General features: G+C 42.4%; 1 protein-coding gene across 3 annotated transcripts in view; it reads left to right on the forward strand.

The window, feature by feature from the left end:
• mlip (muscular LMNA-interacting protein) overlaps window positions 1–27,755 on the forward strand; it is a 74,802-nt gene that overhangs the window by 46,310 nt on the left and 737 nt on the right. For all 3 annotated transcript variants that reach the window (XM_085477902.1, XM_085477901.1, XM_085477903.1), the window contains one exon: window positions 1,486–1,696. In XM_085477902.1, coding sequence (XP_085334028.1) covers window positions 1,486–1,696 — 211 coding nt within the window. The remainder of the gene's footprint in view (window positions 1–1,485; window positions 1,697–27,755) is intronic.

A 27,755-nucleotide genomic window follows, 5' to 3' on the forward strand; every position in this document is an offset into this window, starting at 1 on the left:
GGCTCTGCACCAAATACAGAGCAAAAAATAACTTTTTATTGATTTTTTTCATGCAGCTTCTCAGTCAATCAGAGGATTTCCAAATGTTGGAGATTCTCTTGAAGATGGCAATCAATAGATTTTTAAATAGTTCTGTCACCACAAAAATGTTAGCAGAAGCACAAGTGATGTGCATATACAGTAGACCTTCAAAGGTCTTTATGCAATTTGCTGGGATTCATTTATGCACAGGTCTCTTAAGGTCCCGCCACTGCATTTCATTCGGGTAGAAGTATTGCAACACCTTGATGCATGACCTACCATCCTTGTCAGTTGATACGATCTTCAATCTTCTTCTTGTACCTTCATGAACTTGAAAACCGAACATGATGACAGTGGCCTGCAGGAGTCTGAGATGTAGCTCTTGGGTTTTTTGCAGTTTCTCTGAGCGTTGAACCTTGGGAGGGATTTGCTGAGATATCCGCTCCTGAGAAGATTGTGGCATTGAGTTAGCACATATCTTAAAGCTGCAGACACGGAAACGGTCAAACCTCTGTTTTTATATAAATTGTTTGAATTTGCATAAAATATTTGTATATGATATTGATATTATCACTCACATGCCCTGAGCAATGTTCCTGTTTATCAAGATTAGTCCACTTGTCTAGGAGCAAATAGGGAACGTACAAAGATACATATATCATTATAGCATGACATCAGACTTCATTATAGTAGATATGATACTAGGTTTCTTTGAGTGATGTTGACTTATTTTAAAGTAGGGATCAGTTCATTCTCCATTTGAAACAAGCTGTTCTTGTTATTCTTTAAAGCCAGTCTCTCTAAAATTTGCAAACGAAAGGTTTATGGAGCAATATGGGTGGGGCTTACATATCCATCGCCTGAGCTGTGACAAGTCTGAAACAGACAGTTTAGAACAGTAGGACGTTTTTGCCTAAATCCACCGACCTCATGTTTTGAAACTGTGCACACGGCATGACACCGGTAATTATAAATAGCAGAATATGAAGGGACAATAGGTGCACTCTCATCCCTCAATAGTGTACAATCTTCTTTTTGAGAGACATATTTGTTGACAAAACAGGAAATTGTAATAATACATCAGCTCAAACACCAATAATACAATGTTCAAACATTTCCAAATGTGTCATATTTTGGCATGTAAATTAGCTCAGGTGATTCAATATAAATTATTTATTTTTGTAGAACTACAGACAATATACCGGAGCATCTGACCAGGAATCAACATTCAGTACAGGGAGATCTCTGTCAGTTAGAATGAATCACACAATGAATATTAATGCAGGAACAAAACCCAAGTGAAGTATCAAGCAGCTTCACAGTGGGATGAAATTGGGCTCAAGGGGGGAAAGTCTAAATTGAAACTGACAACTAAAAAGTGCAGAAAATTGCAAAGCCTGTAATTGCTTATGTCGGCCATTCAGGACATTAAAATGAAAAACATTGTATTCTCATCTATTTCAGGTGGAAAACAAACATCCCGACGAGGTGGGGAAAGATTCACACGCAGGTACAAAGGGCAAAATGTTGAGAGAGGAGAGGAAGGCTGAAAGAAGAAGTCCATTCTCACTATGTGATCTGCACATTAAAGAGCCCGACGAGCAGCTCAGTCGCCACGGGAAAGGTGCTTCAGCAAGTTTCAGCTCCACCGAGAGGCATATGGAAGGTTTTGAAGGTCATATTTAAAACAGTGAATAACTCTTATTGAATTTCTGATAAGCCTCACTCGGCATATAAAAAACATCACATCTAAAGGATGAAAAATTATATTTCATCTTTATCTATACAGGTAAATCTCATTGAGACACAAGGTCTCATTTTCAGGAGCAATCTTTATTTTACCTTTCAAGAATGATAAAAAAAATTACATCTCCATATGATTGTTTACAGTAAATAACGCTGGTTTAGTATTCCTTACAGAGACCTTAAATCTGTGTGCAATTGACCCTTTGCTGCTCGTTCTTTCCACAGCACGTGTGCAGCTGATAATTAAGTGCTTGCAGATTAACCACCAAACAAAACGCCTTTAATTTCAGACATAGTGGAGAAAAATTGTGACCTGATTACTCATGTAATTAAGCTACATGCTCCTAGCTCTAACCAAAGTATTTTAACCAAATTTTAATAGAAAGCTAAACTTAAATATAAAAAATAAATAAATCATGCAAATAATGCAGACACTTTGTTGTTGTATTGCACCACTGAGCTACAGTATAACCAATCTTGTAAGTATGATAGGGAAGGGTGGTGTGTCATGGTTGACTCGGTAAATAACATGCAAACATCCTATTGCTCATATTTTATTCAGCATGTTGATAGGAGTGCAGTGCTATGTCATAACGTACTGACTACAGGAGACATCCTTAAATCTAGTTAAAAGCTCACAGAGCTGCTAAGATTTACCCTAAAGTTGGATCTTGTAGCATCCTGGATTACAGTTGTGAAATATGTGACAGTTGCAGGTTTTTTTGTTACTTACATCATCCGTTAAACTCTTTAACTGTAGAGAATGAAGTTTATCGAAACGTCACCTGAATCCGTCAAATAATCAAGAGCTTGACTGATCAGCAGTGCCTAGATTAGCGAATAGTCAATTGCTGTTTTGCAGCTGTTCAATTTACCAACGGCCTGCATTAAATTAATGCAAATTATGTAACTCACCGGAAGAAAATATTTTATAATTTCTAATTCGTTTATGAAAAATTGTTACATTTAATAAAGAAGCTCTCTATTTTGATGTGTGTTTGATTTCTCTATGCTTTGGTCATGTGAGACTTTCTATGAAAATGACTAATGGCTAATGATGTGAAACTCTGGTTAACAACAACACCACAACCACCACCATCATCAATAACAAGGACATGGGCTAGGAGCTTTAAGAGAGAAAGAAGGAAGAGTTTCATTTCCAAAGTGTAAGTCTTTTTATGGATCCAAGCAAACATATAAACACACAATCAAATGTTATCTACTCTATATAAACATCTTGAACCTTGAATAGCTCAGGGCTGTTTTCGGCATGTCATTCATCGCTCCATCTCTCATCTGCTGCCAATTTAGAATCACCAGTTAACATAACATGCCTTTGGATGGAAAATGAGCTGTCATCATGTGACTCTGACCGGACCGAAAGAGCAGACTCGAGCGACAGTACTTATGGAGACATTTATAGAATGATTGAGGGTGAAGGTGAGAAAGAAACTTCAGTTCAGGCAAGTTCACATGGGTGTTAGGGAAGAGGATAGGTTATTGTCTATTCCAGAAGGTGAGATAAGCGTAATTGGAACTGGAGTTGAGTGATCTGACGTTTTTGCACTGTGGAGGCAGAGTGGGGAAGGAGCACTGGGTTGGCAGACATAGTTCTAAGATTTTCAGGTGGATAGAAGCAGGCAGTTTGGGGGCTGAGAGACTTCTTACTGAGATTTTGAGGCCAGAGAGGATCGCAGAAGCAAGAGAGCTGTGTGGTCAGCTGAGCTTGCCCAGGATTCTCTGGCAAGAGTCTGCGAGGTGAGTAGAGGCAACAAGTTAGCTTAATAGTTTTTCCAAAAGCAATTTCAAACAAAACAAACCTAAAAGTTACTATAATGATATGAGCAGTCTAAAGAGTCTTAAAGCCACACAACCTTGATATACCTGCTGCTTAATTGCTTCATTGTGGAAAGTTATAAGGAGGACGGCTCAGCAGGAAAGGCTCCATCGATAGATTGAACACAGACCAACGACTCCAATTAACAAAAGAGAGGAAGAAAAAGAACAGAAAGAAAACAAACTCCACCCCAGTCCTAAAACCATAACAGGAGCACCCAGTTAAATAAATGCCATTTTGTTATTTTACATTTCTGTTTGCAGTGCACAATAATGTGTCTGTCTGCCACACTTAAAACATGAACAACAGGGTTTTCGTTATTAGCTTAGTTTGACAAAAACACATTTTATTTTGAAATTAGCATTTGCAGACTAAGACCAGATGGATGCTGGATAGATCAGAGAGACTGTGTGACTGTAGTGTAAAGATCATGTTTGTCAGGATCCTGGGTCTCCTGACCCAGCGTTTTTAGTTCTTTGTGATTCTTGTATTTTGTACTCGTGTGATTTATTCTATGGTTTCTAGTTTTGATCCCTTCCCCTTCGTGTTTCTCTGTGCCCCCTATGTTCTGTGTACATCTGTGTCTTTGCATGTTTGAGTTTCTTGTTTTCTGTCACTCTGTATTGTGAATTCTCATGGTTGGTCTTTTGTTACTCCCTTGTGTTCCATGCTTAGTATTTCCCTCTGTGTATTTTGGTTCTTAGAGTCTTCAGCTTTATGGTTTATGTCTCTGTGTTTCTTAGTTGCTGTCTCCACCGTGTCAAGTTCGCGTCTCTGTGTTATACTTCCTGTTTTACTTTGAAGGTCCGTGTCTTATGTGAATGTGTCCTGCTTTGCTTCCTTGTCTCGTCAGTTCTGATTTCTCCCAGCTGTGCCCTCCTTCTGTGTCCCATTCCCCTCGTTACTTCCCAGTGTATTTAAACCCTGTGTTTCTATGAGTCAGTGTTGTGTTGTCCCTCTTGCTGTGTGGATCTCCCTGTATGGTTAGTTTGTTATTTTTCCAGTTTAGGTTAGTTTGCTTTGTATACTCGTTTTTCCTGTGCCAGCAATTAAAGCTGTGGTTTTGAGTTCATCCCTTGTGTCGGAGTCCTGCCTTTTGAGTCCTCATCTCCTGCTTGCCACACAGCGATTCGTGACAATGTTAGGTTAAATATAGTGATCCAATTCAGGATCATTGTGGGGCTGGAGCCTATCTCAGCTGTCATAGGGCAAAAGCTGGGGTACACCCTGGACAGCTAGTGAGTCTGTCACAGGGCAGACATAGAGAGTCAGACAATCTGTCATGCTCACAAGTTATAACTAATTAATAATTAATTACTAATTACCAGTGTTGGGACTAACGCGTTATTAAGTAACGCGTTACAGTAACTACGTTATTATTGTGGTAACGAGCACGGTAACTAGTTATTATGCCAAAATCAGGAACGCGTTAGTCGTTACTGGGATTTAGATAGGCTCGTTACTCGTTACTTCGTGTGGTGGCTATCGCGGAGCCTCCACAGATTCAGTAACATTAGCAAGTGGTGGAGGCCAGCAGGTGGATGAAGGAAAGGGGACGCAGAAGGAAAAGAGACCCGAGGCGGCCGCCGGTCCAAGTGTGAACTGAACTTCAGGTAAGAAGTTATGACCTGCAGTCTCTCTGGGTCAGATATAAACCAAGTTTAGGTGGAGTTTATTTTCGTTATTCTGACTTTTTCCGTACTGTGTGCTAGCATGACGGAGTTTCTATACAGCTGGGTGGTGCTATGTTACTGATGTTGAACTTTATTTTGTTCATAAGTTATTAGAGTTGCCAACCGTCCTGTCTGGTATTCAGAGAAAATATTACGCGTTTCTTATTGAGGTGAAAAGGAACAGTTTGTCCCGTAATTCAGCTACAATGAAAAAGGCACAAAGCTGGAGTTATTCTGTCTTTGCTGCACAGCTGCCTCTTCTTCTTTCATTCTCTCCCTCCCTCTCCTGTTTCTACTTCAATCATGAAAACTGATCAGTGATCAGCTGATCGGCTCTCTTGTTTGTTTATCGCTCACTTTGCGCCGAAAGAGGAAACCAGCGGATGTCGCGCTAAACAACAGCAGCACGTTTAAGCTTGATCAGCTGTTGTTAGAATTTATTTAATATTAATTTCTAGTATCAGCTGATGTTTTCTGGAGCCACAGCTGCAAAAAAGCTGCTGGTCATGGTTTGGTTATCTGGTGAGAGGGAAACATGAAGATGAAACCAGGAGATGTCCTTACTGGATCGTCAGAGCTGTGATGAAGAAACAGGTTTACCTTTTAGGTGACATGAATGAGTTGAAGGGAAGTTATGAACTGTTTCTGAGAGACAAATAACACCAGGATCCTTTTTTAGGTAGCTGACAGCTGGTAACTGTGCAGGGGCGGATCTAGCAAAGTGTTGCCAGGGGGGCATGTAGGGCATTAACAGGGAGAGGGGGGCACAAAGAAATACTTTTCTTTCTTATTCTCATTTAAAATGTCTAGCTTTTAAAAAATAATTATCTGAATCTTACAACAAACGATTGATAGATTGATGCATATATACCATCAAAACAGTGTACATCACTGTCACAACAGCGTTTATTTTCATTCAAAGGCTTTATGATTTTTCCTATAATGGTGGACCAGTTTCTAGTCAAAATGCCCGGGCCAATTTTCTTTCCCAGTCCAGCCCTGTATGCAGCTCATCTGCAGTCTGGTGTTACCTACATCTTCCTATTCAGAAGGCAGAATTTCAGAGTTCTGAGTACAATCGAAAGCACCACGACTGCAGTTTTTGTGTTGGATGTAAAAGGCGCACATGACGCTATGACGTAGGCTAGAATCATGGCAGCAGTCAATGACGGTCCAGGCGTGGGATTTCTCTCGTGGAAATATGCACATTATCTTTTCCTTGCTATTGGTAGGTGGCACAGTGCACTTGTGGCAAGTAAGCAAGCTAGAAGACTGGCAAAGTTATGGAAGCAACACATTAACAAGAGAATTCTGAGTAAAACCAAAGTTACTTTCCCTAGTAACTAGTTACTTTGAAAGTAACGAGTAACTTGAACTAACTGAGTTACTTTTGAGAGAAGTAACTAGTAATGTAACTAAGTTACTATTTTAAAGTAACTTACCCAACACTGCTAATTACCCTAACTTGCATGTCTTTGAAAAAAGCAGAAGAAAAAGCTCCAGATAGTCCAGAGAGAACCCATGCATGCACAGAAAAAACCTGGAAGCTCCACAAAGAAAGGTCCTAGTCTTAAATCAAACCCAGGACCTTGCTGTCGTCCCAGACCTTGTTGTGGGGCAATAGTCAACAGTGCTAACCACTGCACAAGTATGCTACCTAGTTTAATACAAGAGTAGGTTAAAAAAATAAAAAGGCATTTAAGCTCAGACGATAAAACCTGAACAAATATATGCAAGAGAAGGTCCGTGTGGAGTAGATATCTCAGGGCACTTAAAATGCACATTTTAAGGTCAAGAGGATAAGGAAAAGTCAAGAGTCTGCCAAATGCCCAGAACAAACACTTGACTTCCCCTTTAACATACATGTGAAATCAAATTATTATGAGGAAAGACTGCAGAGATTGAATTTAGTGTGAGACTGGGGAAGAATCGTGGCCAAAGAAGATGAAAAACTCAGGGTGAAGCTTGAGGCCAGGGGGTGGCGGTGAAAGGTCTTCAAAGTCAGTATAAGAGGTTTAAGAAATGTGAAGGGCTGCTGAAAGCAAAAGAAGAGAAATATGAGTTCGCAGTAGGGACTTGAGGCCACTCGAAGGGCATGGAGGAGATGCGGAGTAAGGCAGGAGGTTGCTGAATATCAGAAACAACAAAATTAAAGTGTGTGCGTCAGTGCAGGAAAAGCAGAAAAGGAATATAAAGATTTTGAGAAATTTGGTTAAATATGAGTAACCAAGAGCCAGGTTTGATTAGATTTATTGTCATTGAAAAGTAGATTAGTCAAACAATAAAATAATGTTTGGCATTCAATTTGACATGCAAACATGCAGTGTAGCTTCGTGTTTGCAACTGGTCAAGACGCTTAGGATGACGTCTCTGTAGGAGTTCGTGACATTTCAGGTAGAAAGCTCATTTTTCTATAAAGTCTGCAGAAAGTACAACCATTTCTGATTGTGTTGGTGCGCCAACTGAGGACGCCCAAGACAATCATCTTAAGGACACACTCCACCTCACTGCCTCTGAAAATGGTTAAATTGAGTGTGTGAGCTGCCCCAGTGTTAGTCTACAGTAAGCTCCTTGGTCTTCTTGGTGCTAAGGGTCATTCATATCTCCACACCAAGCAGCCAGCTGTTCCACCTCCTTCCTGTAAGACTCCTTGTTGTTCCTGCTGATAAAACCTGGCACCATGTGGTCATCTGCGAACTGGTGTTTGATTCATGCTCATAAACCATTCAGAAATTTTCAGTTTTTGTCCTTTGCAATGTTTTTTTTTACTAGAAAAAATAGACTTTTTACAGTGCTGGGGTCCGTTCTTCATACCTCGCTTACTACATCCAAGATCAAATGACACATCCAAGATCAAATCATCGCGCTAACTTTGAGCTCGCTATTCCGGTTCTCCGAACACCCCTGTTGTTGACGATTAGTATAGCTGGATGAAGTAATGTGAGATCACTGGGTGGCTTAACAGGGGCTACGCATCGATAGTAGAAACATTGATCGGCAACCCTTTGATTGGTCGGCAAAAATGTCGAAGGAGCGCGCTCGGTATTTTTCGGCAGCAGAGCAAGAACTCTTGAGTGAGGGATTTCAGGAGTTTCAGAGTTTAATTAAAACGCAAGGGAACACTGCAAAAGCAAGGAGAGAGGGCTGGCAGAAAGTTGCTGACAAATTAAACTCGTAAGTAATTTAATAATAATAATAATAATGGAGTGGATTTATATAGCACTTTTCAAGGCACCCAAAGCGCTTTACAATGCCACTATTCATTCACTCTCACATTCACACACTGGTGGAGGCAGCTACGGTTGTAGCCACAGCTGCCCTGGGGCAGACTGACAGAAGTGAGGCTGCCATATCGCGCCATCGGCCCCTCTGGCCAACACCAGTAGGCGGTAGGGTAAATATATTATATTATATTACATTATATCCTCTTTCAGATTAGAGCCACGGCAGGACCCACTAGAACATGGGAACAAGTAAAAGTGAAATAGAATATTCTACAGAATGGTAATATTTATCACTTATATTGCTTTTTGTCTCTTGGAAAGAGACCCTGGAATACTCTGTTTGTTTATAACAGCAACCAAGAAAAGGGCAGAGCAAAAAAAGACATGTGGTGGTCCTGCACCCCCTCGTCAACAAGTTGGTTAAGTAAATAATACCCTCACGGGAAAATCGATATCTCTCTATGAGCACACTGTCGCGCTGGGCTAAAGGATCCTGTCTATCCCGCAATATACGCTGAATTCTGAGGACTCTCCTTATCAATCTTGCACCTTCCGCAATGGGTGGCTCGCGTATACGGACAGGACATGGCTGCGACAGGCTTCCCAAATCCACCTTCGCTTTTATAGCCGTGGTCTCTCATCTTGATTACATGAAGTAATTTACTATTACTACTCTGAACTGTGAATTACATCTGTAATAATCACATACATGTAATAGAATGTTAATAGTACATTTCCCTTTTTTAGGAAATGACCTTTATGTATCTGTGTGAAATCAATAAAAGGATCAAGTGCTGCATTATCTTCAGCTACATTGATGTTATTTATTTATGGTGAAACAGTGGTGGAATATCGCTGTTGCTTTCGTATAAATGAAGCGGACATACCTGCGTGGCCGCGATCTAATCCTGTTTACATAAAGTAAACCTGCTCCCGAGCAGGTTTACGCTTACGGCTCTGTTGCTATGACAGCAAGTCCCGGATGAGCTTCGGGGAACCGAACGATCCAAGATCACGCGAAATCGTCAACAATCAAATCCAGCTAACTTACTTAGCGAGGTACGAAGAACGGGCCCCTGGACTTTTTTTTTTTTCTTCATATTTTATCTAAGGCAACATGGTGGTAAGGTGGTTAGCACTGTTACCTCAGAGTAACAAGGCCTTGAGTTCAGTTCCACCATCAGGCTGAGGTCTTTCTGTTCTCTTTGGGTACTCCAACTTCCTCCCACAGTCCATAGACATGCAGCTAGTGGGGTTAAGTTAATTGGTAACTCTAAATTGCCCAAATGGTTGCCTGTCTATATGTGACAGACTGGTGACCTGTCCAGGGTGACATCTTTTTTATATGTAAGAATGGCTAGAGAAAAATTCAGGCTTTTAGCGTCAAACACTGCCTCAGTTTTCAATGTGGAAAGAAAAAAAAAAGGCCTGAAAGCCTTAAAAAGTGTTTGATATATGAAGTTAAAACTTTACAGCAATCATTATATACGTTTAAAGTTTGTGCGTGACATTTTTCAAAAATAGGATGCAGTCGAGGAGAAGGCCTGTGCTGATTTGAAATAGAATGAATGTTAGCAGCAAAGTAATCACAAGATTTGGAACATGTGGCAGACGCTGAGCCTCTTGATATGCAGACCCTCCATCTTGATCAGGTAGCAACACTGCACTGACTTTGAGACTAACTTTACAATGCAAATTAATACACTAATGGGTATAAATAAGGATAGAATGATTGTCTCTGCAAAATGAATAACTTCTGTTTGTAAGTTCAAAACGTGTATTCATATGCAATTTATCCAGCTTGAAAGGTTGTCATATTTTTAGGCAAAATGGGTTGTGGCTCATTGGTTACCATGCTGTATTTGAAAAAGTTATTATTTGTGTTTTAAGACTGTTTTGCTTCCGAGTTTTTCAGGGCTCCTCCATCAAACAGCCCTTTGGGGATGCTTTCAGCTAGGCAACAGTTTTATGAAGGGAAAAAAATCCGTTAATGCCTTGAAAAGTCTAAATCTGTAAACATCTTTTCAACAAAGTAGCAGATGCACTACAATTAATGCTTTAGGGAGAAAGCCTAATCTGTTTCAAGCAATTGCATATTGTGGCCACAAATTATTTTAAAATGGGAGAATGAATAATTCAAAACCTGGGATTTTGTGCACAGACAACTTTGAGTTGCCGTCTGTGGCGACGCTCAGGCTTCGGAATTTAAGAGTACGACTTGTCTTCTGCTTAACAACCATTATTTTAATAATTGTTTAAATTCTCTTTCATCCCAGATTAGCTGTGGTATAATCCACAACACCCTGTGGACAGGGTTTAAAATACAATCTGATTTATTGATCCAACAGTTTATTTCACAAAATAGAGCAATGTAATAGATGTAGTGCTCACCAGTACCAGCAGCTAGAGACTAATACTAATACATTTAGCTGCCCTGGAGGAAATGTTAATACATTTTCAGTAAACTCAACGTTGCGCCTCATAAAAATGCAGAAGCACTTTTTGTTTGCAAATTCAAGGTTGATGTTGCGCTGTTAGTTTATGCCAGACCTGGATCTGTCACTGCTGCCAACCTCATCAGAACCCCTGAGCAAGAGACACTTTTTGTCATACATAAAAGAGCTTGCATACAAAAAAATTAGGAGTACTTATATTGAAAAAGAAAGTTAAAGTTTTTGCACAGCATTTTCAGGGCAAGGAATGTTTTAGTCAAAGCAGTCAAACAGGTTGCACAACAGTGCATTTAATATGATGGCTTGATGTCAGATTACTTTTTTCCCCATTTCATACTCTTACAACCATCATTCAATACCACACTTACTTATTTTTAAATTACATGTGAGTGTGAACTGAAAATTGTAATTTCACCTGCACTGACATGAGTGTGCCCTGAGATTCATATGAATGAACTTAGATTACATTTTAAAGTTTAATATGCGTGACATTTGAAGAGGTTTTGCTTTGCAGAAGGTGTCATTACTGGTCTAATCTATCAACATTTTGAGGAGAAGGGTGAAACAGAGACGATGAAGAAGCTCCAGAGGATAAATCATGGTGAAATCGAATAAGGTCGGGCCTCAAGAGTGAGGAGGTGAACTTTTGTCTGGCTTCAGTTCCACCCTGTGAGAGAAACAAGGAATGGAGTACCACTTGGAGGTGCTTCAAAGAAAGTTACTAGCAAAAGGAAAGGTGAAGCAACAACCTCTTACAGATTTGAGAGCCAAAGTTCTGTATGCGTGAGTTTCAAGTACTTGAAGCACATGTAATGGCACCTCTGGGTGTAGCTATTTGTAATGAATGAAACGACAGGCTATCACTGAGAAACCTCTGATTCGTTTTGAGAGAAGATGATGAATTTGGAAAACGGTGTGAGGGAAGAAGCAGACATATTCCGGTCTCTCGGATGCCCTTGAGTCAGAAACCTTTTGAGGAAGCAACACTTCTTTTTAAATCCCTAAAAAATGCTTTGTTGTTTAGAAGAGAACATTTTTTAAAGAATAAATCATTTTGTTTTAGAAAACATTAAAACATTTATTTCCCAAAGACAGGGAGAAATCACTGACTGTGATGCAGCTGTCTGTCCAGCCTCACACACTAGCCTTTGTTTGCCTTTGTGTGGGTGGAGAAAGTTTTTATTGCTTTCATTCTGAGTGTGCTTTTTTTGCTCTATGTGAACGTATGAAAGCACTATCCATGGTTGCTTATAAATTCATATAAAGAAAAATGTTCAGCATTCAGACAGACAGAAGTTTTCCCATCCAGCACTGGCAACACAAAGTTAAAGCTCCAATCTCTAATATTATGCTGTATCTCTGCAAAAAACATAAGCACAATTAAAGAATTGAGCTACTGCAGTGTACGGCTCCTTGGTAAAACATTTTACAGGAATTTTTAAACCACTGTAAGATTCTTGTGCTGCATGTGCTGTAATAAATGCCTTTTTTACCTCATTTAGTGCTGAAAAAATCTTATTTTCATCAGAAAGTGATGCAAGAGTTGCCACTAGGAATGAAAGATTTGTCAGAGGGAATGGCACCCGTGGGAGGGAAAACTTTTTAGGAGCTTCGGCTCTGTCCTGTAGCTCTTCCCCGAGTCTTCATTCTGAATGTTTAAAGCCGAGCCACATCATTTTTTGCTTCAATAACACCAGTATTTGAATGCAGCAGAGCAAAACTTAATGAACTTAATGTGGATTGATGGAGAGTTCAAGAAAAGCGGGGGGTCAGTTGGTTATATTGACAAACACAGTTATCTGTCATGGTCCTGGGTCATTTTGACCCAGCGTTTTGCGTTTCCTTGAAGTTCATTTTTGTGCCTTGTGTTTGTTCTGATTTTGTATTAGTTTAGGGTTGAACCTGAAGTTTAGTGTTTTATCAGCCCTACCTGTGTCTGTCCTCGGTGCTCTGTTCGTGTCCCCGTGTTGTGTTGTAAATCAGTCTGTGTGTTTCCTGCTTTACTTTGAAGGCTCGTGTTCTGGATTTCCTGTTCTATTCTGAAGGTCTGTGTCTGTTGTCATTGTGTTCAGCTTGTGTCCTCCAGTCAGCGTGTGTATTAGGATCAGCTGTTCTCCCCTCCTGTGTGTGATTACCCGATTACCTTGTGTGTGTGTGTATTTAGTGGGTGTCGGTCTGTGTTCATTGTCGGCTTGTCTGAGTTCATCCGTGTATCGCTGTGTTTCATGGTGCTTTGTTCCCGTCTCTGTGTCTCTGCCCCGCAGCCCTTTTCGTATGTTCTCAGGTTTGTTATTTAGTTTTTCCCAGTTTAGGTTCCCGTTAGTATTTCTCATGCTTCATTGTCTGTTTCTGCCACTGCCACTTGTAAATAAACGTCACACTCTTCATCAGTCGCTTGCTTGCATTTTGGGTCCTCATTCATCTACAACACGACTGCTGCCCCAGCCGTGACATTATCTGAGTATTGAACATTTAAGTTTATCAAGTATTCTATATCTCCCACTACTATGTATCCTACTACTCCTCTACTCCACAACATATCCTATTCCTAGACTTAGACATGGCTTTCTGGAAGAAATTGGTGAACTTTTTCCCAAATTAAAACAAAATGTACTATATTAGTGTCATTTAATTGTAATATTCATATTGACAACTTATAGTAATTAACTTGCAGTGTCTCACATTCTCATCCAATTACTGCCACAAGCACGATGTCCACATTTCCCCCCTGTAAATTCAGAAGAGCTGGATTAAATTAACTATAATTTAAAGACTGGCACAAGTTATACAGTTCAGTACATCTTACAACACGGCAACAAGTTTGTTTTACTCAAGTATTTGAATGACGCTTAACTTAAAAAAGCACCACTGACGAACAATGGGGGTGTGAGGTCAGTTTTTTGATCATTAATATGCAAATTGTCATGACCATTGAACAGCGGCCACTGATCAATGGCCATGAGTACCATCGACAGAGAGCTGGGGAATGTGTCATGGATCTGGGTCATTTGACCCAGTACTTTGAGTTTATTGTGTTTTTGTGATTCTTTGAGTTGTAATGATTTAGTTTTCTGCAATTTAATATTGAGTTTAGTACTTTTCATGCCCCTGAATTTGTTGGTCATTTCTGGTTTGTTCTCTTGTCTATTAGGTTCTCTTTGTGTCTTTGTCTTCATCTATGTGACCCTCACTCCCTCACTCTCCAGGTGGTAGTCATGTCCTTGTATCTCCCTTAACAGTTTACATGCTTCCCTCTTTCTGTCTCCTCCCTTTGTCTCCCCACTATGTCTTGTCCCTATGGTCCTCCGGGCATACCTTTCACCATCTTACAATGCTGTGATTGCAGCTATTCCCCAACTCTCTGTGAATGGCCATTAATCAGTGGTCATTGATCAAGTCCAGATGAACATAGTCAACTTTTTGGGCTAACTTTGAGACAGACAGGTGCCTGAGTCCTTTAAAGAGACATGGTGGGAATAAAATTACATTCATTCAGCAGATTTTGTAGTCAGATATGACTTGAATCAATTTAGCATTGTGCCGCTAATACCAATCTATTTCTCTAGACAGGAAATCAATTTTTCATGTGTGAATGCAGTAATGAGATTAAGGAATATAAGCAGAGCACAGTCACCAGCATCTGCAATACATAAAAGATTATTAGAAGCTCCTAAAAGTGCACATTCAGTGCTTTTTGCTGTAATTTAAAACTAGACTGAAAAATCCAATCAGTGTCAATCAAACTTCAAAATGATTGCAGCTTTAAAAGACAGCTTTCTCCAGAAGTTTAGACAGAAATGGCAAGCTAGAGATTAGTCTAGAGTTTGATGGATCATTTGGATCAAGAGTGGTTTTCTTTATCTTTACAAGAAGAGCACAGCTGCATGCTCAAAGAGACTGAACCTGTGACCGGACACAAATTTGTAATTGCTGAATCTCTGGTAGCCAGTGAACAGTGGACACTGCTATGTTGTACTGTGCTGGGGCAGCACAATGAGGACAGTGGACACCAACAGACTGAATAAACTGACCTGCAAGGCCAGCAACACTGTGGGTGTGGAGCTTGACTCTGTGACTGAAGAGTCAGAGAGGACAAGTTACAGAAAATATTGGACAATCCTTCACATCATCTCCACGATGTGCTGGACAGGACAGCAAAAGACTCATTCAACAAACAATGCCCCACAGAAATTTCTCACCTGTGGCCATCTAACTTGATGGCCCTGTGACACCTTGGCTAGTTTCACTTGCCATAGCTTGTTTATATTGATTGTATGTGGTTTGACTTTGAAGTATTTATTTTAACATATTGCATCTTGATGTGTTCTGGCTGGTTCGAGTTTGAATCTGAAATCAGTGATCCTTTTGCTCTCTATACCTTTGAAGAACCTGGGTGGAAAGAAAGCGTTTATTAAACTTGTCAGTTTTAGTCTAAAAGTGAGACGGGCTCAAACTGATGAAACACAGTGGTTGGTATTATGTGGTAAAGTGCTATAGCTGAGCACGGCAGCATTAGGCAGACAATCTGGTATCTGGTCATTTAAGTGAACTGCAGCTCTGCTCTCCTGTATTGCATATCTGAGTGAACAAATAGGCTTGTTCAGCGGTGGTTGGAGTTTTACTTCAGAGATGTATGACCTTAATGTGGCAACAATAGCCATGTGACATTAAAATAATTATGATCTCATCTGTGTGACAGTTCAGCGCATGGTCTTTGAAAGCCATAGCAAACTGGTCAGTGGTAATTGATGTGAAAGGATGTGCTCTTCAAATAGGGGCACTGGTTTTGATCATTATTTCAGCAACCATAAAAATAACTGACATGTGATCATTAAAAGTGGCAATTACAATTTCAAAGATAGTCAGAGATGAGCTAAAAAAAAATCCCAAACTAAATCTTGCCTGTGATCCAGCTCGTGAGTAGGGCCTTACTCCAGGCACCGAGGCCCATACTGTACAAAGTATTATTCTTTACTTATTATGAGTCCACACAGATCTCGCTGCTATTTAAACTGTTAAACAGAAATACAATGAAAGCGAATCCCACGTCTATTAAAATGGATAATAACAGTTTTTTTTAATGTAGTCCTTTAATAACTAATAATTGGGCATAAGGGACTGAGTTCAGCAGAGAAATCTTCAGATAACTGGCCAAATTTCAAATGAATTCAAAGTTTACTGAATATTAGATGTGAGAAACTGTGCTTTACTTAAACACTTTTCTCTGTGTAGCTTCCTTGTCGCTGTGGCTACCCATCTGAGGAGAAAACGTGTTTTATACATTACAATTTGTATACATGCTTTGGAGAAATAAACTGTAGTTTGAAAACTAGCTAGACTAGCCAGCTAGCTAAAGCTTGTCTCCTTAGTCTGATTTCATTCAGCTGTGTTCCATGTAGAGTTTTTCATGTCCCTAATTACCTGGTGTGTATATATTGTCTGAGTCTCCTTTTGTGCTTTGTTGCGTCGTCCCTCATGGCTGCGTCCTTGGACTATTTTCTCCTAACCTGTCTTCCTTGTGTTCTGAGAGAGTCAACAATAAAGTTGTTTTTGAGTGTTACTTTGTGCTTTTGGAGTCCTGGGTTTGGGTCCAAAACTTACCCTCCACACATCTGAACCCATTTGTCTGTATCTAAATATTTATAAAGACTGTTTATATCTATAGTCAAGTTAACACAAGATGCCAATATAACCTCCCACTCACTCTTGCTGCTGCATCAATAATACACAGAGGACCCAAAACCTGCTTAAATGTTTGACTTGTTTGAGATCTGGAGCTGATCATGAAACATCTGGAAATATAATCTCAAAGCCCAGTCTTAATCCTTCTGTGGAGAGCAGCAACGGGGACTATTTCTTGGAAGGTGTTTTGCAGTTGAATTCATGCACATCTTGAAGAGCAACCATGTCCGTGTATATGTACATAATGAAAAAAATGTTATGGGCTTTTAAAAAGAAAAATTTTACCCATTTTTTTTTTTTTTTACCAATTTTCATAATGGTGAAATCATGTGTGGCATCACAAGGTGGTGGAGGGTAATGAGTAGAAGAGCAAGTAACCAGTGATGTCACAAACACACTAGGACTGCAGCAATTGGCAGCTCAAAAGCCTTTACAATTATTTTCAAAACCCAACAACTGGGACTGTCACCCAGAGAATAATTAGTTTGAACATATGCTAATTATCAAGAAGGTTCTTAGATAAGATAAGATAAAGTTCTTATCTCATCTTATCTTATTTATCCCGAGGGAAATTCTTTTGTCTTAAACATGCTCAATGCGGCAAGAGGAAAAAAAGTACACAAGAATAGAATAAAATAAAATAACATAATATCAATACAAGTGACATAATGTCGGTGCAAGGAATAAAAATAGAGTAGCAGTATATAATGGGGGAATGAGACAAACATTCAATAACAAACATTCAGTAAGATACAGATGAATAATAATATTGCACAATCTGAGTAAAAAGACAAAAATTGCATTAATATTAATTCTAAAAAAGTCATCTACAGAGGGAGGAAGAGTTGTACAGTCTTATTGTCACAGAAAAGAAGGATTTCCTGTGGCGGTCAGTTCTGCATTTAGCGGCGATCAGTCTTTTGCTGTGTGTGCTCAGATGGGATCAGAAGGGTTGTTCATGATATTGAGAAGCTTTTTAGCATTCTCCTCTCAGACCCCTCCACCAAGTTCTCCAGTCTGACACCCAGGACAGAACCAGCCTTTTAACCATCGGTCCATTAGGTCAGTTATACTTGAGAGAGAGAGATGTGGTTCAGTGTAAAAACTATTTATTGACATCTATTTATCTCAAATGTATCACATAAAAGAGCTCAGGAATCGATTCTACATGTACTGTAAAGCAGTTGCTTACCACTGGGTGAATGGGATGCCAGATGAGGTCAGGTCCAGAAAATCACCAACTTATGTTACGTGCAACTCATCTACTCACACTATGGTGCAGCTTGAACCAACGGTGCATAAATAAGCACATCACACAGAAGGCCCCACCACCAAGGCACCCAGTCACCTCCACTTTAGGCCTTCTGCTTCTAAATAAAAGAGAAACACAAGTTGTTAATGTATCCAAAACAAAAATCAAATGCACCCTCTGTGGTTAACCTGACTGCAGAAACACACTGGTGATTATCAGCTAGAAAAAGGGCCTCCTACCAGCTGAGTAACAGCTAACTATCAGATAACTTCACAGTGCTGGAAGGCTTCAAAGGAAATAATCTGCAGGTGATCTCTACAGAAACTTGAGTAGCACCAAACAACAAAAATGAAGCCAACTGAGTCTGAGGCAGCAGCAACATGTGCGCGACGCCCACCTGTAACAGTTATGCACAGCAACAAGTGAGTTAGTGGAAGATACTCAAATAGCAGCTACGATTTATAGTAGCACCATATAATGTGATTGACTAATAACGGTCATTAATAATGGAATACTGAAACATAATATTCATTCTGCTACACATACATGTCTCATTGTCAGATACCACAGCATCCTCACACCTATTTAATTTTACAGAAACCAGATGAATTCCCAGATACTGGCCTGAAAGCATTTTCATTCAGACGGCACACTGTACATGTGGTAATAAGAGAATATTGTACTATGATAACTAGAAATTAATTTTAAACAGCTGCTTCAGAGATTTCCGCATTAAACGGGAGGTTCAATCATCTGCAAATAGCTCTACTGTAATCAAGACTATAAATGTGTTAGAATAACATTACGAATTATTCATGCCAATAACCCATGGCTACAATATAACCAGGAAAAAAAGTGTGCAATTACACTGAACAGAACATGTTTGAGCTCTTACTGCACACTTACTGACAGCACATATGCAAACTATGGAATAGGCAGGCTTTTATATAGCACTTTGAATAATTTTACAAACCACACAGTGCACTTTATTCTATTCACTGTAAACAAATAACTTCTTCTCACATTAAGGCCAAGTCCTGGCACTAAGAGTTTTTAGTTGACTTGCTAAATGATTTAAATTCCCACACTCCTAAATCATAACTTGGATTCTTTAAAGGTCACTGATTTATCTTGTCTAGAAATGTATTCTATGAGATATTTATCGGGCGTGGAGGCACCACCAGTGTGACTAAAAGTATGAATATTTAAAATGAGACACACATGTTGGCAGAAGAAGAAATGACTAAATATGTGCAGCTACATTTATTCCTATAAATAGAAAGGGATGCAATGAGGGTTGCAAATGTAAAAGACATCTTTGAAAGCTGTGGACGAATGCTCTGCAGACAGCCAGACAGAAAGGTAGTGGTGACCTACCCGCATAAAGAAAAAGGTGGGTGCTTTTTACAAAAATGTGCTTTCATATATAAAAGCATCCATTTGACTTTTCAGAGAGGAAGATTAGCTTTGGCTATGGTGGTGGACAGTGGAGAAGTGCAATAGACTGAAATTTAACTTCCTGCCCACACAGCTTGACTGACTCCAGTGAAACCTTTATATGTTAAATACTTATTTATTAGACAGCCAGTGTGGACACAGACACGTGTCCTTTCAGTCTGATCCTAGCTGTTCTCTTGTTTAATGAAGATGTTCCTTAAGATGCTTCATATTCTTTACATCGAAATTGATCATCACATTGATTTCATCTTGATTTATTTTAAAAAAAGAAGAAAAAAGGTGTGTGGGGAGGTGGGGGGAAATTTCTGGTTTGTGACTAAGACCACTGTAGTGTAGAGGCAAAATTAAGCTTTAGATCCAATTATGTCCAATTAGAAGAAAATTGGTCTCCGTGTACTACTGTTACTGCCTGCTGATGTATGTCATTATTCCCTGCTGAGCTACAGAGGAACGCCATCCATCATGGGCACAACACAGTTTCATTCAGGTCAGCTGACAATAGTGACATTTGCTCTAACATGACAACTTCTGCTTGCTTTACAAAAATGGAGCGCAGAGAAACAATAGACTGTGAGAATACAGGCTCAGTGCATTGCATATTTAGGGAGGAAAACCTTGACCCCTACAGCGAGAATGAATCCAGTAGCTGCTTTATGATGTGAAAGCCTTTTTCTGACATGGTTTTGGTTCACTTCTCCCATTACAGAGACAATGTCAAAGAAAATCAATACAAAAGTTCTTCTGAGTGCTTCTGTCCTGCTGGATAATAGTGCCCCCATCCAGCAATTATGATTGGTCACTGAACAACTTAATGAGAATTAAAATGATATGAATAATTATGATAAAATTAAATGAGGGGGTATCTTTGGCAAGAATGGTGCTCCACACAGTTCAGAATCAATGACAGCTGAACTTTAGTTGAGTCTGACCACCCATGGTGGCCCCAAACCTTAAAAAAACACTTTATATTGAGCTTTTTTTTACCTGCTTTAACAATGTGAAAACATACTGCAAAGTCCATTGACACAAAACTACATACATGTGCAATTAAAATATAAAACCAAAGTATAGAGTCCAAGATGATATATAAAAATGTGTCTATTACATTATTATATTCTCACAATTCTGTGGAATTATAAATTGCCTTATGGATTCAAAATATAAAGAGCTACTTTTAACATATCACCTTCACATGAGGGCTTGGAAGTTTATCCATCTCATGTATTGTTTGCTGATCCAGAAATGCAGGGTGCAGCCAAAACTCAACAAAAGTTCGATTTGGTTTGTAGATCTCGGTTGCTGTTGTGCAAGTGTGGGTAGCATCCGTGAAGAAGGTCTCATAAATTATTTCAGAGAGCCTTGATATGCGTCATGTGTGGAGAGCTGTATGTTTTGATGTGCTGTCAAAGGGATAGCCAAGAATATCTATAAAACATTACTGTTTGCCTTTTTGCGTGCCCCCCAGAAAGCTTGTTTACTTCTGCTGGTTTTATTCCAGCAGTAAAATTACATCCTCCCTTGTGTTGGTATTCACAATGTTTACACAAATGTTATTATACTGTAAAAACAGAAATAATATCACTGTGAGCAAATAATGAACTCGTGACTAGGAAGATTAAATTTATCTCCAGCATCCATGAAGAACAGAGCGAAGAAAACTGCAGCAGAAAGTATGGTGGCCTGGACACAGTAGCCTCTGTAAATGTCAAAGCAAATCTCTCAGGTCAGACTATAAGTTGCTTTTCCTGAGAGGAGAACTTGTTAATAGAACAAAAAAAAAAAAACATTTAATGGGTTTAATATACCGATCAAACAGGACAACTTATAAAATATTAATGCTGAAGAATAAAATGTTTATTTGTTTTCTTTTGGGGTGTCACCACCAGGTCAATGCATTTCAGGTGCACAAAAATTCAATACAAATTCATCTGCTAGCAGTTACTTGAGGGCAATTCTTTAAAAAACCCAAACGATAACAGCAGAGCATGAGGAATCTTGAGGTGTCCCTGAAATATCACTAGTGTCATCAGCCAGAGGCTGAGACATCTGTCACCTTTTATTCTTTTGATACATCATTAAATCTTCATTTTCTCCCATGAATATAAACTATGGCTATATTGTGTGCTATAGTCCTGCAAATACATCAGCGTCATCCTATATTTTCTCCTTTTTCATTCACTAGAGATAGATGATGTGAGGGTGAACACAAATGTCACAGCAAGTGGACGTTATTCTCTAAACTTAATTAAGTGAGTAAAAAGGGATGTGACTGTTCTTGCCAAAAGCAAATTACCACAAGATGAACAGGCAATGAAGCTGCAAATTACAAAAAGAGCATCTATTGATGCTTCCTCTGTGACAAAAAAACAAAACAAAGCTCTTTTGTGTGCTCAAATAGCAAACATTATGAGATCTAAAGTTGTCTTATCAATATGATAAGCACACATAAGCACCAGTGTCTTTTCTCTATTTCAGAAGCATAGGTTTTTTTAAACACGTGGTAAAATGTGACTAGATTAAAAAATAGTTTTGACAGAAAAAAACAAGGCTGTGAGATTGTCACGGTCTGCGGAGGCAGACTGTGCGGAAAGGTGTGTGGTGGACCCAGGTGCGAACACAAACGAGGATGCAGGAGTGGATTCCAACAAAACGAGCCTTTTATTATGGCTGATGAAAAGAACAAAAACAGAATGAGGGCAGCATACGTGTAGTACTCAACAGAAAACCTAAACTGGACAAAACTAAGGAAAGACTATGGCTGGAGGTACAGAACACAGGAGGTGGTAACACAGACGACGCGAGACAGACTGTATGAAACACAGAGACTAAATACACATGAGGGATGATCAGGGGAAGTGGCCACACATGGGAACACAGCTGACACACATGAACTTAACGACAGGACAGAAGGAGTGAAACTGAATACACTGACCGTGAATACAGACTTTCAAAGTAAAACAGGAAACATGGAGATTAGACAAGACACATGAACCGGGGAGACGTAGTACAGGGGAGATGACATAACCGACAGCATGGACTTGACAATATAAGACACGCAGACATAAACACACGAAGGGCAAGGGAGACTTAATACACGGGTAATATGTACAAATGGTTGGACTGCCTTAGTGACCCTAAACAAAGAATAAACATCAAAATAGGCTAAAACACAAAACACTGGGTCGCACGACCCAGGACCATGACAATACCCCCCCTCAAGGGCTGGCTCCCGACAGCCCAAAACCGAGAAACCAAACAAAAACAGAAAAACCCCACCCAGGGCGGGAGGCGGGGGACCAGGACGGAGGGACCAGAACAGGAAACAAAACGAACAACAGAACACACAGGAGCACAAGACCAAAGTCCAAACAAAGTTCAGGGGGCCGACCCAGAGCCCACAGGCACAAGAGTACACGGGTCACATGGTCAGGGGGCCGACCAGGCGGGCGGCACAGGTGACAGAGCCGGTCCGGAGGCCGGTCGCGCAGAAGGCAGCGGCGGCGACGAAGGCGACGGAGCAGTTCAGGAGGCCGGCCACGCAGAAGGCAGCGGCGGCGGCGAAGGAGACGACGGAGCAGTTCAGGGGGCCGGCCGCGCGGAAGGCAGCGGCGACGGAGCAGTGTCAGGCGCACTGGTCGAGGTCCGGTGGACACAGGACCAGACGAGGCTGAAGACTCCGATGAGGCCGGACCAGACGAGGCTGACGACTCCGATGAGGCCGGACCAGACGAAGACGCCGGCTCTGAGGCTGCAGCCGACGACGACTCTGAGGCTGCAGCCGACGACGACTCTGAGGCTGCAGCAGACGACGACTCTGAGGCTGCAGCAGACGACGCAGAAGGTGGCTGGATGGGCGGCTCGGGCCCCCCAGCCGACGTGGCATGGTGCTGGACGGGCTCCTCGGGCCCCCCAGCAGACGTGGCATGGTGCTGGACGGGCTCCTCGGGCCCTCCAGCAGACGTGGCAGGTTGCTGGACGGGTCCCTCGGGCCCTCCAGCTGAGACATGAGGCTGAACGGGCCCCTCGGACCCTCCAGCGGAGACATGAGGCTGAACGGGCCCCTCGGACCCTCCAGCGGAGACATGAGGCTGAACGGGCCCCTCGGACCCTCCAGCTGACGAGACATGAGGCCGGAGGGGCTCCTCGGGCCCTCCAGCTGGCATGACGTGAAGTGGTGTGGATGCTGCAGGATGCCGGATAGGCACACCCGGGCATCCAGCAGCAGGCGCAGGGTGAACAGTTAAGGAGGCCCCTGGCTGGACCGGGAGCAGGGCTGCCACCTGGACAGGGAGCAGAGCAGGAGGCTGTCGTGGTGGCGATGACTCTCTTGAGCCTCCAATGGAAACATGAGCCGGTGCAGGCGCCTGCAGAGCGACAACCGCTCCCACCTGAGCGCCGAGGCTGGGTGCGGAGCTCAGCTGTGTACTGACTGGCATAACTTTGGGAACCCACCTGGGTGTAGGAACAAACCGGACGGCAGCCATTCCCGCCTGGGGTGTAAACGCAGGATATGGCTGTCCTCCGGCTGCCCCAACCCTGGTGGTGGGAGCTAGCTCAGGTGCTGGCTGGGTGTCCACTGCCTCTACCTGGAGATCAGACGCAAGTGAGAGGTCAGGTAACGCCACAGCCACCCTGGGAGTGAGCACGAAGCTCCGGACACTGTCCTTGGCAGATGTAAGCAGAGGAGCAACGACAGACAAGGACCTTGATGTCTCTAAGTCCTTAACACAGTCCGAATTGTCCTTAGTTGCCCTTCTTGGGGAGCTAAACACTCCTTCTGTCTTGGAGCACGATTCAAACAATATTTCAGACCAGAAGCAAGGTGGCTCAGTGACACAAGTGACAGTTATGTTGTCCCAGGAAGCATGACTCTTAAGGCCAAGACTCGATGCATGAACCCACATAACACAACCAGGACTAGGTGCAGATGATTTGAACACAATAATTTGGCAGTCACATGGGAGACAACTACACTTACTGGAGTCTAAGAGCCCTGTTGGCGAGACTGAGTTAAGGAGGGGTTCAGCCCCACACACTAGGCGGCTGTAGAAAGCTAGTGAGTGGGATGCACATGGACTTGGCGTGGCATAGAAAACATAGTGGACTGGCTCTGAGCAATCCGGCTGAATTGTCCTTAGATCGGCCAGTTCATTAACTGCAGTCAAAAGGCCCTGGCCCAGGGGTGCGGTTAAAGGGCTAGCTGGTTTGTGATGATTAGCGTCTTGGAAACACAAAATACAGCCTTGTCATTAGATAAGGGGGAAGCACAACATAAACAGACCTTCACTTTAGTATTAACAGAAATCACAATGCCATTCACAGACATAGGAAAACCCGGCAGGCCCTTAATACTCGTCCAGCCCCGGCGGACTGGTGCAGAAGAGCGGTTGCTGATGTCGGACCCCAAAGCACTCACTCTGGTCAAATCATCAGCAGAGTGAGGAACCTGGGGCCCGATTAGCGCCGGAACATAACATACAATTTCCCGATCAACACCAGATGTTCCTTCTTGCGCTGGGCTAGTTACATAAGCAGAACATTCATTATTCGGCTTGGGAACAGGGAAAAAAGACCCCAAAAGGTGGGTGCTAGTCAAAGGGAATACAGTCTTATTACTAGTCAGATCAGACGTTTTCTCACGTGATTTATAGTCAATGGATAGCAGGGGCTGAGACACAGTCTTCGAAAAGGCTCCAGATGCCGTAACAGTCTTAAAAGAAGCCTCCTTAGCGAAAGACGCATGTCCTGGGTGTGCAGCGTCTTCTCTATCCTCTATCTCCCTAACCTCCCCCTCAGCCTGCACACTCATAATAACAGGGTTTAACAGAACATCGCACGGGTTGATCCCCAAAACCGAAGTGCCTATGGCCGGTTTGGCAGTGTCAGGTTCACAGTACTGTGAGGGCAGTGTGGCGTCCCCAAAAACAGCATGCCCAACACCAGAAAACTTAGCTTTATTGTCAATACAAAACGTAGGCACGAGAGTAACACCTTCAATATCAGTAGCCAGAGGCACGGGAAAGACAGCTTCTTCACTGGCCTCCGAGAAAACAGACTGTGACACGGTGCCTGGGGGGGTGACAGAGTTAACAGTACCGGTACACGGGGTCTTCATCTCTGAGACATTTATTGTCCCTCCGAGCCCCTCGCTCTCAGTACATCCAGAGCGATTAGGTGGACACAAAACATCGTCACTAACCTCCGAGCGTCGGGCGATGCGGTGGCGACGCGAACGCCGTTTCTTCTTGGCCGTGGGTCCCGTTGACGTGGAAAGTGGAGCCTCTTGCGGCGTCGCAGAGGCTGAGGCGGTGAGTGTTGGCGGGGCGGCAGGCGGGAGCTCCAGGCAACTCCGGGGGCCCCCAAGGGCTAGGCGTGTCCCGCGGAAGATCTCACCGTAGTGAGGAGCGAGCCATGGCTCCTCCCGTAGCTCCTCCTGCAGTTGCGCGCATGCGGCGTGCTGCCGCCCCTCGAGGTCGGAATCCATGCCCCCCACAGCTTCACATGCCGTAGCGATGAGCGACGGCGACGTGAACGTCGCTTCCGTCTTGAAGTGGACGCGGACGGAACTTGGATTTCTGTGGCGAGCGGCTCCTCGTCTTCCGACCACATCCGCGCCAGATAAGAAGCGGGAGAAGTGTAGTCCGATCGAGGCGGCGAGGACGGGTGGCCGGTCCGAGGCGGGGCGGCTGGCAGAAGCTCCTCCTCGGAGATAAGCCAGGGCTTCCAGCGTAGCTCGTCCTCCCGATACGCCCGCAACACCTGCTGCCGCTCCTCCTCACCGAAGTCAATAGCCTCGGGCATCTCCGTGCAGACAGGCGGTGGCGAAGATGCGGAAGCCGATGAAGTGTGTGTGTCGGTGGTGAGCCTCACCGTTCCGACTCTGACCGCCACTGGTTCATGAGGTAGCGGGGTAACACCGCAACAGCATGGCTCTGGTGACGACTCACGCTCGCCGGGCCGCTGCTGCTGCGGGCGGAGTTGGAGAGTGGAGACGAGAAAGTCGCTGACGAGGGGGTGCAGCGTCTCCCATAACCAGGGGAACACGGACACGCACACCCCTACTTGGCGGGCTAACTCTTCCCGTTCCCCCTCTCTGGGGCAGTGCAGCCATCGGTCGCATAGCGACTCCACTGTCCGGACGATCTCCATGTCATGTGTCGCTGGGTCCGGCATGCTCGCGTCGTACTGTCACGGTCTGCGGAGGCAGACCGTGCGGAAAGGTGTGTGGTGGACCCAGGTGCGAACACAAACGAGGATGCAGGAGTGGATTCCAACAAAACGAGCCTTTTATTATGGCTGATGAAAAGAACAAAAACAGAATGAGGGCAGCATACGTGTAGTACTCAACAGAAAACCTAAACTGGACAAAACTAAGGAAAGACTATGGCTGGAGGTACAGAACACAGGAGGTGGTAACACAGACGACGCGAGACAGACTGTATGAAACACAGAGACTAAATACACATGAGGGATGATCAGGGGAAGTGGCCACACATGGGAACACAGCTGACACACATGAACTTAACGACAGGACAGAAGGAGTGAAACTGAATACACTGACCGTGAATACAGACTTTCAAAGTAAAACAGGAAACATGGAGATTAGACAAGACACATGAACCGGGGAGACGTAGTACAGGGGAGATGACATAACCGACAGCATGGACTTGACAATATAAGACACGCAGACATAAACACACGAAGGGCAAGGGAGACTTAATACACGGGTAATATGTACAAATGGCTGGACTGCCTTAGTGACCCTAAACAAAGAATAAACATCAAAATAGGCTAAAACACAAAACACTAGGTCGCACGACCCAGGACCATGACAGAGATAAAGAGATCTGCTGACAGCATGATACTTCCCATAACACTGATGCTCAGCAGTGTCGTGCAGTACTGCAAATTTTCACACCAATACCTGTATCCATACCAATACTGATACTTTTAACCTATAAAAGCAGCCTAAGTAGGGGAGAGCAGTGTGTCATAATTTATGAGATCAATCATTTCTGAACACATTCTACAGACACTTCCATAGTGTATGTAAAAGTAACACAATTCATTGGTCTACACTCTGAACTTATAGGCGAGAATTAAGATATCAGTGCTATAAAGCTAGTATTGGTTGGATATCAATACCAGTGTTAGGATGGATACTATGGATATTTAGATCAATCACCTTTAATGCTCAGAGTTGGCTACAGAAAAGCAATATATGGATATAAAATTAATAGATGAATGAAATTTAAAAACCCCTGGTCAGATTGTTGCAAACAATGGAAGTGAAAGCAATGAAACAATGAAAGAATAAAGTTACGTTGAAACCAAGCACACCATTGTTTTTCTTGTGACATTACCAATAAGTTTGATGTGTCACATGGCCCTCTTCCTATTGAAAAAACA

This window comes from Copadichromis virginalis, linkage group LG13 (assembly GCF_057382275.1).
Source record: "Copadichromis virginalis isolate Kocher_CV1m ecotype Utaka linkage group LG13, C_Virginalis_male_GT1.1, whole genome shotgun sequence".
Lineage (NCBI taxonomy): Eukaryota > Metazoa > Chordata > Actinopteri > Cichliformes > Cichlidae > Copadichromis > Copadichromis virginalis.